The sequence below is a fragment of the Gopherus evgoodei genome, chromosome 10 (assembly GCF_007399415.2).
Source record: "Gopherus evgoodei ecotype Sinaloan lineage chromosome 10, rGopEvg1_v1.p, whole genome shotgun sequence".
Lineage (NCBI taxonomy): Eukaryota > Metazoa > Chordata > Testudines > Testudinidae > Gopherus > Gopherus evgoodei.
Window position 1 is genome coordinate 68,152,533 of NC_044331.1, and position 12,289 is coordinate 68,164,821.

The 12,289-nt window shown below is 42.0% G+C and overlaps 1 protein-coding gene across 2 annotated transcripts; it reads right to left on the reverse strand.

Moving 5' to 3' along the window:
* Positions 1 to 3,145: 3,145 nt before the first annotated feature.
* Positions 3,146 to 10,939, reverse strand: RPS15A (ribosomal protein S15a). 2 transcript variants are annotated; one of them, XM_030577760.1, is made up of 5 exons: positions 10,767 to 10,939; positions 9,112 to 9,249; positions 7,516 to 7,595; positions 4,572 to 4,657; positions 3,146 to 3,279 (listed from the first exon to the last, which is right to left on the reverse strand). In XM_030577760.1, exons 1-5 carry the CDS (start codon positions 10,912 to 10,914, stop codon positions 3,186 to 3,188), a joined length of 546 nt encoding a protein of 181 aa, XP_030433620.1. In that variant the 5' UTR covers positions 10,915 to 10,939; the 3' UTR covers positions 3,146 to 3,185. The 2 variants fall into 2 exon arrangements, with proteins under 2 accessions (XP_030433620.1, XP_030433621.1); XM_030577761.1 differs by lacking the exon at positions 10,767 to 10,939 and adding an exon at positions 9,961 to 10,072.
* Between the last annotated feature and the right edge of the window lie 1,350 nt (positions 10,940 to 12,289).

A 12,289-nucleotide genomic window follows, 5' to 3' on the forward strand; every position in this document is an offset into this window, starting at 1 on the left:
ACTTCAAACACTACAAGTCTGCTTTCAAGTTTTCCATCTGTGGAAGGCTGGCTGACCACATGGGTCTGCTCTCCCTTACTTTTACATGCTAAATCACATTAAAGAAAGCTGTGATTGCCACCTGGGTTTTATTTGATCATGAATGGGAAGGAAGCCCATATTAGAACGTAGTCCATAGTAGGCAAGTCTGGAAACTCCTTCTCTAAAAGAAACTTATGTACAGTAAAATCTGTCCTGGGACAGTGCTCCTGGTGCCACTACTTACAAACATGCCCTTCCCTTCCATCTGGTGCAGGGACTATTAATGAGAAGGAACAGATGCTCTAGGCCTGGTGTTAATAGTACTGGATCATGAAATAAACTGAATATACTCTAATACATAAGACAGCCTTAGCCTAAACTGAGAAGTCATCCAGAGACATTAAAATATTCTTCCATTTCAGAAGTTTCCAAAGTAGGATCACATCAATGAGGTGCTTGTATGAGGTTAAAGCAAGCACACCTACTGCAGACAAACTATTGGATAGAGCTATACACATGTTAATGGCTGATTTTTGTAATTAGACTTGGGCTCCATAAGCCACCACCAAAAGAAAATAATTAAATTAGTGAGCTTAAAACCAGAGTGAACCTCATTCGAGGGAATGCCTACCACCACAGCCTTGATGTTACATCTACATTTCAATTATTTCCAGTCTGGATGGCAACACCACAAAGCAAGGAATTAAAGAAAACTATGGTATATCGTAAGGTGGTCCCAAGAGCTTTATGAACACCAAGCTGTAAGACTGAGAGCTCGCAATGGGAACTGCACCCATCACCACTAAATAGCATAAACAGATATCCCATGCTTACAAACAAAATAACTTGAAAACTTTTTAGGAATACATTAATGTCTTCCAATTTTCTCTCAGGAAATATTTTTACACTAGAACCATTATTTTGCATTTATCAGTCTACTGCTACTCTTAAGTTATTGAACTCAAGCACTATGAATAAGGTTAGCTTTCCATCTTAGGCTCAGTTAAGGATTCTGCAGTGGAAGACTTCCATCTGATCCACAGTTATTTTTAATACAGTGATTGCACTGATGCCCAGGACACAAAGATAAGGAAATCTGCAAGCTGTATACTTGATTATACCAAGGAAAACTATACATTTAATGATTAAAACGTAAAGATATTTGTCTTATTCCAACAAGTCTAAGTGTAAGACGTGGTCTACACTAGAAAATTAGGTCTATTTAACTACGCCAGGCTGGGGTGTAAAAAATGCACACCCAAGTGGTGCTGTTAAATCAACCTAAATCCCTGTGTAGACAGTGGTGTTAGCCAGTGCATACACAGTACCAATCCCTGACAAAGTTGCCCTGACCTATTAAGCTGTTTTGAATTTTTTGAGTTAGTAATTTGTTTTATGAGCTAAAGTAGTAAATGAGATTCATTTGTCTCAAAATCATGTTCTTTTATAAGCCTTCTTTTTTAGAAAATTAACAACCCGTGCTGTTCCCTTTAATTGCTTAGAAGAATGTATAGCTGTGAATTTGTTTAACTTCCTCTGCTTGGCTGTTCTTTGTGTGAATGAGGTACGCAAGGATGTGAGTAGATGAGTCTAATCCCAAGACACCAGTGTCATCCTGTCCTGATGGCCGAAGGAGTGCAGATTGACCCTGAAGTGCAAGGCATCTGCCCCAAACTAAGAACCAAGTATAAGGTAAGGAGCAGCTGTGTAAACACCCAGCAAGTAGTTTGTGATTGGGATCCAAACATCACTGATGAAAGATGACTAAGAACAGATTTGCCATTAATGGATCCCAGCTGACACAGCAAAATCGATAGACTTACATGAAGGACAACTACTATAATAGTGGGCAAGAGCCAGGAGGCTTTGGATCATTCTGCAACAACGGAGAATCGGACGCGTTCAACGGAAGCCCAGATTCCCCTACTTGTGTTCAGTATAGCTGGCCACTAGGCTGACTCGACTTACAATAAGGACTGGTACTATAACACCAGATGCAAAACCCTTGTGGGTGTGTGTGCTTGTTTGAACATATGCATATACTTACTGATTTTTAATACTTGTTTAGCATTTTAAATAAACACAGTGTATTGCCTTGTCCCCAGAAAAAGATTTGGTGAGTTTTTATAAGCGTAACAGTGCTGATCAACGGAAGGCTTCTTCCCTCAACCAAGCTATCACCTCTTGGGGAGGTGGATTACCTATGCCAGTGACAGAACCCCTCATATCAGCATAAGTAATGTCTACCTTGAAATGCTACAGCTGCGCAGCTGTGCTACAAAGAAGCCTGCTTCACGTTCTCTGGTACTGTTTGAAATGAGCTCAGCAGTCTCTTCTCCTGTTACGGCATTAAAAAAAAATCCATTTTATCTTGAGGGTACTTGGACTTTGAAGAATGTGACCGATAACTCGATACTAATCCAATTTTTGTTGCTGCCTGTTTGAGATCTCAGGGTTTTTTGTCATTCTGGAATGGGTTCAACAGTCCCAGAACCTCACAACTCTAAATTTGAACAATTACATTGAGAAGGCATATACATTTGCATTTTTTTAAACAAGTTTTAACAAAAAGATTAATTGGAAAACCTAGGAAAAAGTAGATTAATTGTCCACTGTACTTATTTCCTGGACTAGTAGAAACTTCTATAAAATTAGGATTTAGATTTCAAAGCACATAAGCTACTTTGTTATTCCCTGGACACTGTCTTCACAGCAACTTGCAAACTATCTTTCATTACCTATCCTTAAGGTCAAACAATCCACATTAACAACCCTAGGCACTAAATATTCATACTTCCCAATAAGAGGTGGCCCCAGTCATAGGCTATAATACTGTGCAGTTTAACATTCCAGAATTTACACAGAGGATTTTGGGGCATTTTGGAGTAATTGGCTATAACTTGTTTCTTGTTGAACTGGAATTAACAGCTTGGTAGAATTAGAAAATTGTAAGCAGAGCAGAAGAGATGCCAAATCTAGAACTGGCTCAATTACAATACGTTTTCCATGTTTTACAGTGTGTGGCGTATACCATTAGGTCTTAAGTGTTATTACATATTGCAGTGAATCAGTAAGTGTTCCCAAAGGAAGAGTTCCAAACCATTAATACTGAATGCAAACAGAGTCTATTTGAACAATTTATTAGTATGCCCGTTTTACAAGTTTTAGAAAAAGAATCCCAGGATTTTGCCTCCTGTGTGTTTGCGCCTTGCTTCCTCATGGTCCATGATGCCAGCCGAAGTTGTCAGCACTATGTACCTATTAAGTAAAAAGTATTTTCAGTAGCATAGTATGGCAGATTTTCCTACCACTCATACAGTTAGAAAAACCGTCCAATCTCATTTTTGTTGTGCAATGTCTGTTTCTTTAGCCAGTGCAAGGAAATGTGACAACTTAGACTACAGCAGTCCTAATGTAAAATAGTTACACAAACCCTACAAATATGCTATTTTGAAATGCATGAGAATTTAAAATTGTACTAATGTCAAATTCAAATTTGACAATATGCTCTTTAAAGCAGACTTCCTGACTTCCCCACAAACCTTATCTACACCAGAAATTTTCATTTGACATTCATTTCTACAATGTAACAGGAACCAGTATTACCAGGGTCATGAGTCCCAACTCTGCAGCTAGATCATGTCACCATTTTCAAGCCCATGTCAATTACCTGTGTATAGCTGGCATTATGCCAGATTGCTACCTGAAAACTTCATATGGTAGAACTCAAAGTTGCTCAGGTTGATGCTGCTAATACTTGAATATTAGTCATCAGCTGGAGATAGAAATAACTAAAGTTATCTTGGCTAACACCTATCTATGGTAATTAGCATGCCTTCTGGACAAAAGTTGACTGTTAAGATTAACCTCACAAGAGGTTCTATTTAATTCACACAAAATATGCTGAAGTATATGTACTAGAATACTAGAGCAATGTTTAGCTACAGTTAACTGTTTATAGTAACTGTACATTTAGCAATGAATCATTCCTTGTCTTGGTGTGTCTGTTCACTTATTCACAAGATTCAGCGTTAGTGGGATTCTACTATATTGATTTAATGTAACAGCCAAGGCCTCTATTAAAATAAAGTCCTTAGTTTGCCATCTAGAGAATTTAAAAAAGACCTCAGTCACTTCTGATACTACACCTATACCCAAGTACCTGTTAATCTGTATTTTTATTACAACTTTCTTTTCAAGTGTTTCTACAGAATTAAGACCAACATTTGAAGGAACAAGAGTGAGAATGATGTAGATGAAATTAACTATATGAAGTCTTGTCAGATGCATAAACTGAAAAACGGAGATGGCTGTCTCTTGGTGCAAACTTTTAGCAGTAGTTAAATGCTTATATAAAAACTGATTTTTAAGTGTGTGTCCCCTTTCTGAAGAAGTGATCAGAACAGAGATCTTCAAAACAATGCTAGTTTCAGTTATGAAATTATCTTAAGAGGTTTTCTTTTGCACCAACTACTTTCACTTAGGAGAAATGCTATGAGTTGTTATATTTGTGAATTTCATCAATTTAACTCTGCATATCTGGCACTTACCCAAACTGACGTGAAGGCAAAAGGTTGTTCTGCCACTTTTCCAGGTCCTTCAACTGAACATCAAATCTGGGACTGATCACACCACACTATAAAACAAAACCCCAACAGAAGCTGAAGAACTTTGATACAGGAGGACTACTACATATATTTCTTCCATTGTTGTATTGTAGCCCCATTGGGTCCCAGGTTATGAAAGAAAAAGTGAGTGAGGTAATGTTTTATTGGACCAACCTCTCCTGGTGAGACAAAAGCTTTCAAAGCTACATGGAGCTCTTCTTCATGTCTGGGAAAGAAAATTGTTGTAACAAGTTATAAAACCATCTATAACCCATTAACACGCACTTCCATTTTCATCCTATGACTGCAGAGGTGTTAACAGGTCATTCTCCCTTGAATGGTCCATTACAATCTGTTCCACCACGCATTTTACTGTGAATACCTTTCCCAGACCTGAAGAAGAGCTCCATGTGGCTCGAAAACTTCTCTCTCTCACCAATAGAAGTTGATAAAATAAAAAAAATACCTTGCCTACCTTGTCTCTCTAGACAAGCTTGCAGCATTTAAAGGCATTCAGCGCTATGTCTCTCTCTACATCATTGATCAGAAGAGGATTAGTAGTGCCAATCAAGCACCCAACTTCTATGACAGGGAAAGATCAAAGTGTCCAAGAATGGCATTCCATTACTGCATCAACTTCATTCACCGTGCATACTCAGGTTGTCAGCTGGACTAAGCAAAGAATCTAACTATTCAGTCCTGAGCGGCTTTGATACTACTACCTTCTTCCTTTCAACTAGGTAGGTTGAAACTACATTACGGCTGGGGCTACAAACTCAGAAGGCAAAGCCATTTTGTGGTCAGTTGAGTTCTCAGAGAGCATACGAGCATGCTGTATACTACTTTAAAGAAAGCATTAACTCCTGAGCATTCTTACTAAGGAACTGAGACTACTCCCAGGTTCTTAACCATGGCAAAAAAATTGAATATGTACAAAGTTAACTACCTGGACACAAACCTTTAGGTTTTATGTATGTTGGAGAAATTAATAATCATGCCTAGAAACTCACCATCTAATAAGAAATATTCAAGTTAATTATACTAATCTTATGCAAATGATTAAAAACCAGAAGTATACAGTATAGTTAGAACTGCGAATATAGAGTATATCTTAGGTCAATATCATAAGTATTGAAGTGCCAATAACAGGCAGTGCTAATAATCTGGCCCCTAAAATGGAGCAGATAGCAACTTTTATTTTCACCATTTAATTGGTATTTACATTTATTTTAACAAGTCTTTGCCACCTACGCATGCACAAAACGTATGCTGTTGTTGCATTGTTCAATGCTTGACTGGCCCAAGTAACAGAACTGCTCTAGAAAAACATATTTGGTTGTGCCAAACATCACTCAAAAAACAATTGCCAAGTAGCTCAGTGACAGCAAACATCCTTATCCTAAAATACAACAGACTCCAAACTGTTATAAAGTTCCATCTGGTCAAATTATGAGACTCTACTACAGCACTTTTAGAATACTCAGCCTACTCCAGACAAGTAATTTCCAGCTGAAAGACATGTTTATTTGAAGTTCTTTATGGAAGTGATCCAAAATATGCTTGTGAAGGATCAACTTTCTCTGCTACCAATTGAGAATGTTGACATACCAGATGGGCAGTGTTTTCATTTAAACTATTTCAGTGAGAAATGGTTTTGAACCAATGGAGGAATCTGTTATAACAGATCATGATGGTAACTGTCAAGTTATATAGCCCACAGGATTTCCAGACAGTTAAAGAAATCTTCTTGACAACACAAAAACACTACATGAATATTTAGGAAGAAGTTATGCAGTGCACTGACATATCTACAAGATGCACAGCTCAATAGTTCACAGCAGACAAAATTCAGTTAATAGCAGAAAGGCTCGGCTTCTACGATTTTCTCTAGTCATTTACTAGTACACCTCTACCCTGATATAACACGGTCCTCAGGAGACAAAAAAACTCACCATGTTATAGGTGAGACCATGTTATATCAGGGCAGGGAGAGGAACTGCTCCCCGGCAGTTGTTTGGCCTGGCAGGCCTGGCAAGCCTGGAAGGGAGAGAGGGGTGAAAGAAGCAGAGCGGCAGCGGCGCACTCAGGGGAGGAGGCGAAGATGAGCTGAAGTGGGGAGCAGTTCCTTTTCATTCCCCTTCCCTCCCCGTTACTTGCTGTGGCCCTTCTCGGCCCAGCTCATCTCCGCTCCGCCTCCTCCCACAAGCACGCCGCCGCTCCACTTCTCCTCCCTCCCAGGTCTGCCGTGCCAAACAGCGGGCGGTTGCAGAGGAACCGCTTGTGGTAACACAAATTCGGATATAAGGAGGTAAAGCAACCCAGTCCCCCAGAGCGCTGTTTTACCGCATTATATCTGAATTTGCGTTATATTGGACCGCATTATATTGGGGTAGAGGTGTATTATGCATCACCTGGGTACAAGTTTAAACTTCTTAAACATTTTCCAAACAAAACCATTCCAAATGAAGTCAGTTTAAATGTTTAAGTATTCAATTTCTAGCTGATTATGAAATAATTAGTCTGAAACTATAATATCAGACTACACAAATATAAACAGGGTGTATGAGTGGACAATGAGTACTTACTAGAAAGCTCCTAAGGAAAAAGCAGAGAAAGTGGTGCTGGCAAGCAAAGTTCCCTATATATATTCCCACACAAGTTTCATTTACTTTGTTACGGTTGCTCAAACACATTTTTATTCAGCACAATCATTAAAACAGCTTCCACTTACGCCTCATGCCCTTATCAAATCATCTATCATTACACAACCACATTCGAAGAATTCCTTCAGAAGATTAATATAAATGCATATGAAGAGTGTATATTTCTTAGAATTACACAGCTTTCTAGAAAGAAAAAAAGAATTCAGCACTAAATCAAACCCTACCTTGTTCAGTCTGCCTGTCAGATTAACAACAATTTTCCCAGCTCTGTGATCATCAATGATCTCAAATTCACCAATGTAACCTGTGAACAATTAAATCAAGCAAAACCTTTATTATCTAAATTAGTGCACAGTCTCAAATGCAGACAAGTCAAAAACTTAACATTTAGGCCATGTCTATATGAGAGAGCTACAGTGGTTTAACTTAAAATCAGTTCATATACCAGTTCTATTAAACTGATGCCAAGCTTTTTTGGGCACCTACTTTGGTTTAAGACTGACTTATTTTGGTTTCACTTAAGAGTCCTAATCAACTTAAGCTAAACCAAATAAGCATCCACACATAGTCTTTTGTCTTGGTGTCACTGAGTTGGGTTAACAATCACCCTTAAAACTATTAGCACTCAACTGTTAAAATAGTGCAACTTTTTCATGTAGACAAGTCATCACATTTCAGCTATTACTGAATACACAACTATTATTCTCCATATAATGTACTTAAAACAATTGTCTTATATCCAGCAATATTCGAGGCAGCACTAACTTTGTAAGGTTAGTCCTGCATCTCTCCAAGTACTCTTTTCAACTTGGAAGTTTAAGAAGTTGATTAGCTTACTCTACAAAAGAGCAGAGTTGTAACTGATCAGCTCATTTTCCCCCAGTCAAACTCAATGCAACTTCAGTTCACTTGAAAAGGCAATGCATGCTTTACCTAAGGAATCACTCAGACACTGAACACTGGCCACTGTAGATAGCTTCTAAAAAAAAATTGCATTGTTGATTTTATCTTGGCAGCACACCCAAGTTCTTCCAATTCTATCCTTCACTACACACACCAAGCAAAAGACAATACACAAAGTATTTGCTCTTGCCCACTCCCCACCCTAAAATGATTTTTTTTTGTGCAGTTTGAAACATTGCAAATGATGCAATACCTCTTTGCTACAGGATGTCAAGTATCAGAGGGGTAGCAGTGTTGGTCTGGATCTGTAAAAAGTGACTAAGAGTCCCATGGCACCTTACAGAACAGCGGTTCTCAAACTTGTTCAGCCACTTGTGCAGGGAAAGCCCCTGGCGGGCCCATCTGTGTACCTGCTGCGTCCGCAGGTTCGGCCGATCGCGGCTCCCAGTGGCCGCAGTTCGCTGCTCTGGGCCAATGGGAGCTGCTGGAGGTGGTGGCCAGTATATCCCTCGGCCCGCGCTGCTTCCATTGGTCCAGAGCACCAAACCATAGCCACTGGGAGCTGCGATCGGCCGAACCTGCGGACACGGCAGGTACACAAACCAGTCCAGCCCGCCAGGGGCTCTCTCTGCACAAGTGGCAGAACAAGTTTGGGAACCACTGTTATAGACTAACAGATGTATTGGAGCATAAGCTTTTGTGGGCGAATACTCACTTAGTCAGATGTCACTACATGCATCTGATGAAGTGAGTATTCACCCACTAAAGCTTATGCTCTAATACGTCTGTTAGTCTATAAAGTGCCACAGGACTCTGTCGCTTTTTGCTACAGGAGATAGTCAAGCTTTACACTATTTTGGTGCCTCTTACCTTTTACAGAAATAATTAGATATGAATTTTACTTTCTGATGACTTACCATGCTTCATCATCACAGTTAAAAACCGCACGATTACTTTAGAGCACGGTCTAATGAGAACTTGACGTTTTCCACGTTTCTCTGCATTGTTGATGCTCTTAAGGGCATCAGCCAGAACATTCATGCGCACCATGATGCCTGCGTGTGGAACAAAGTTAGTTATGTGTGCTAGCTTCTTGCTTTCATGTTTAAGCAGGGACACTTCTAGAAAAAGTTAACATTGTTAATTTCAGAATATTTGAACTCAGAACAGCAGATATTACTATTCTGACAAAGCTTCGTGATGTTTTATGCAAACAACATGCAGGTCGGATTATTATTTGTGCATGTCCACCACAATTCAAATCCATAACTATATTCAACAGTCTACATTTTATGCCACAAAAAGTTTATCCAACATATACAGCATAAAACTTAGTGTTTTACAATAACAAATGTTCAGAGACAAAGACTTACAGTCTAGACTTAAAGCATATTTAAAGATGCTGCAAGACATCCCGACCAGGATTTTTCATAAGTGACCAGAGATTTCAGGTGTTCAATATGAGAAAGATGTAATTTCCAGAGATTAGCTTTACTTTCTGAAATCAATCACTCCAAGACTGAAGCAGTCACTAGTTATTTTTGGACCTATTGGTTAATGTGGGCTAAAATCTCACAGTAGGACCTAGACCTGTTGAGACTGCACTGGAGTACTGAGCAACATCTTAGACCCTGTTTAAATTACAGAACTGTTATACCATTACAGTGACATGGCTTTGCACTTGGGGGTGGGGAGGGGGGGGGGTTTACTAAATTACTCTCAACTCTTCATAGTGGGTTTCAAGAATCATTTACCCCGCATTATACCTTGTCCAAAACAAGGACAAAATCTTTCAAGTATTGTCCAATTCACCCATCTTTGGCAGAAATCCAGTTGCACATTGAAGATACTTGGGCACTCAAGCTTGTGTCCTGAGGACTAGGGCAACACATCCCATAGTTAAACAAGGCATTGTACTGTCACCCTATTTGCCATTACACTGTCAGCGTTGGGGCTATACAATTTTACAATAGGCTCAGAGGTGCTTGGAGTCCAGAGGCTGTATCAAGCCACGTTGCCACACGCAATAAACTCCTGCCTGGTGTATTTATCTGCACTGTGCATGGGGGCATTTACTGCTAAACTCAATCAGCACCCAGCGACTTAACAGGAGATAAAGTATGGGATATTTAGCGCGAACTCAGAGAGACTGACTGTGCCCTCCCGCCCCCCATTCTTCCTCCTCTTCCAGGGCCAAGCCTACGTCTGAACCTCCCCCCCCACCACCGCCTCTCTCAGGCCCAGGCTACTGTCCCCCATTCCCCAGCTCCCACCTCCACTTTCCCCTGGCCCGATCCCACCATCACGCTCCTCGGGCCCAGCCTGCCACCCGAACTCCCCCTCCCCCCACAGCTCCCTTCAGAGAGCGGGACTCCGGCTAGGGAAGCGCCTCCCCCCTCCCTATTCGGGGGGCTCCACCGGCGGCCGTGGAGGGCGCAAGCGGCTCAAACAGACTGTGCCGCTTGGGCGGAGTCCGGAGGTGGCGGGAAGGCGGGTGAAGACGCCGGCAGGGCCAGGATGGGGATAGTACACAGCGGATGGCGCCTAGGGCCCAAAGAGGCCCGTAACTCACCGGTGCCGCAAGATGGCGGAAAAAGGAAGAGGCCAGGCGCGTGCAGGGTGTTATGGGAACTCGGGGTGGTGGAAGGAGATCTCAGAGATCTCGCGATACCTGCTCTCCCAGTCAGAGAGAAGCGCTCTCCTGTCTCTCGTGCTGTCATTGGCTGAGAGCGGCGCCCGCCATTTTATTTGGCCCTTCCTCGGACAGGCAGTCTATACTTCCGCCAGGTATCCAATAGCAACCGGAATACTTCCGGTCCGGGAGGGAGGAGGGTGAAGGCAAGTGTGAAAGGACAAACTTAATGCCCGCTCACCTTGACGCAGCCGAGTGACCGCCTTTTGGGAGGGGCTCGCAGTCCGACGGGAGTTAGCTGGCTCGCGGGGAGTAGGTGAACTCAGCATCTTGTGGGGGGTGAGGAAGGAGGCTCAGCGTGAAGGCCTTGGCCCAGGGAAGCAGCGACTCGTCGCAGTGAGGGAAGAGCTCGGAGCTCGCATGCTTGTGGGGAGCCCTGAGACTGAGCCGCTCTCCCAGTCAGGGTGCCGGAAGTGGGGAGCTTAGTGCCCCACATGGTGTAGTCCACTAAGCGGGGACCTCCTGGCTAGGAAGCCATGGGCTGAACTCTGTGACTTGCAGTCAGGGGGACCTGGTAAGGGGGAAGCTAAACACGAGGGGGTCACGCAATGAGCTCTGTGCCTTCCAGTCGGGGGGCTCTGATGGGAGGAAGTTACCCAAGGGGACCATGGGGTGAGCTTTGTGCTTTGCAGTCAGGATGTCCTGGTAGGGGGGGAAGCTAGACACCTTAGGAGGTCATGGGGTGAGCGCTGTGCCTCGCACAGTCGGGGGTGGGGCCGCTGGACTCCCTAGGAAGTCATGAGATGAGGCAAGGCACAGTCAGGGGAGCCGGACACCCTCGGAAGTCATGGGGTGAACTCTGTGCCTTGCCCCATCAAGGGTGCCTCACACGTTTAGAAACATTCACAAGGGGAGAGCTTGTCAGCCCACACAGTTAGGGAGTCCTAACAGAGAAGTTTAGTAAGTACTTCAGGACCTAGAAGTGGGGAGCTCAGCAGCCAGCACAGAGGTGGAACTGGGTGGAGGGGAGCTTTGTGTTGTGCATCTGACAGCATTCCAAAGACATTAGGGAAATGACATCAGATGGTAAAATTGTTAATAACGATGCAGAAAAAGTAGAACTATTCAATAAATATTTCTAGTTTGTATTTGGAAAGAAACAGTATGATGTAATCATATATGAGGTTGATGAAGTAGTTTCCAGTGCATTAGTAACTGAGGAGGAGGTCGAAGATCATATACTAGGGATAAATATTTTAAAATTAACAATCCTGAATAATTTGTACTCAAAAGTCCTGAAACAGGTGGCTGAGGAGAACTTTAGTCACTGATGCTAATTTTTAATAAAATTTGGAATACCACGGAAATACCAGAAGACTACTAATGTTGTGCTAGTATTCAACAAGGGGCACGTGGGATGACCCAGGTAGCTATAGAGCAGTTAGCCTGACATAAATCCTTAG

Bases quoted from the DNA above. Each gene is read 5' to 3' on its own strand.
- RPS15A (XM_030577760.1), bottom strand. From the start codon at position 10,914: ATGACAGCACGAGAGACAGGAGAGCGCTTCTCTCTGACTGGGAGAGCA. The intron at 7,596-9,111 runs GTAAGTCATCAG...AATTGTTCACAG, and splicing joins AACTGTGATGATGAAGCATG to GTTACATTGGTGAATTTGAG. The intron at 4,658-7,515 runs GTAGGGTTTGAT...TTTGTTTTATAG, and splicing joins TGACAGGCAGACTGAACAAG to TGTGGTGTGATCAGTCCCAG.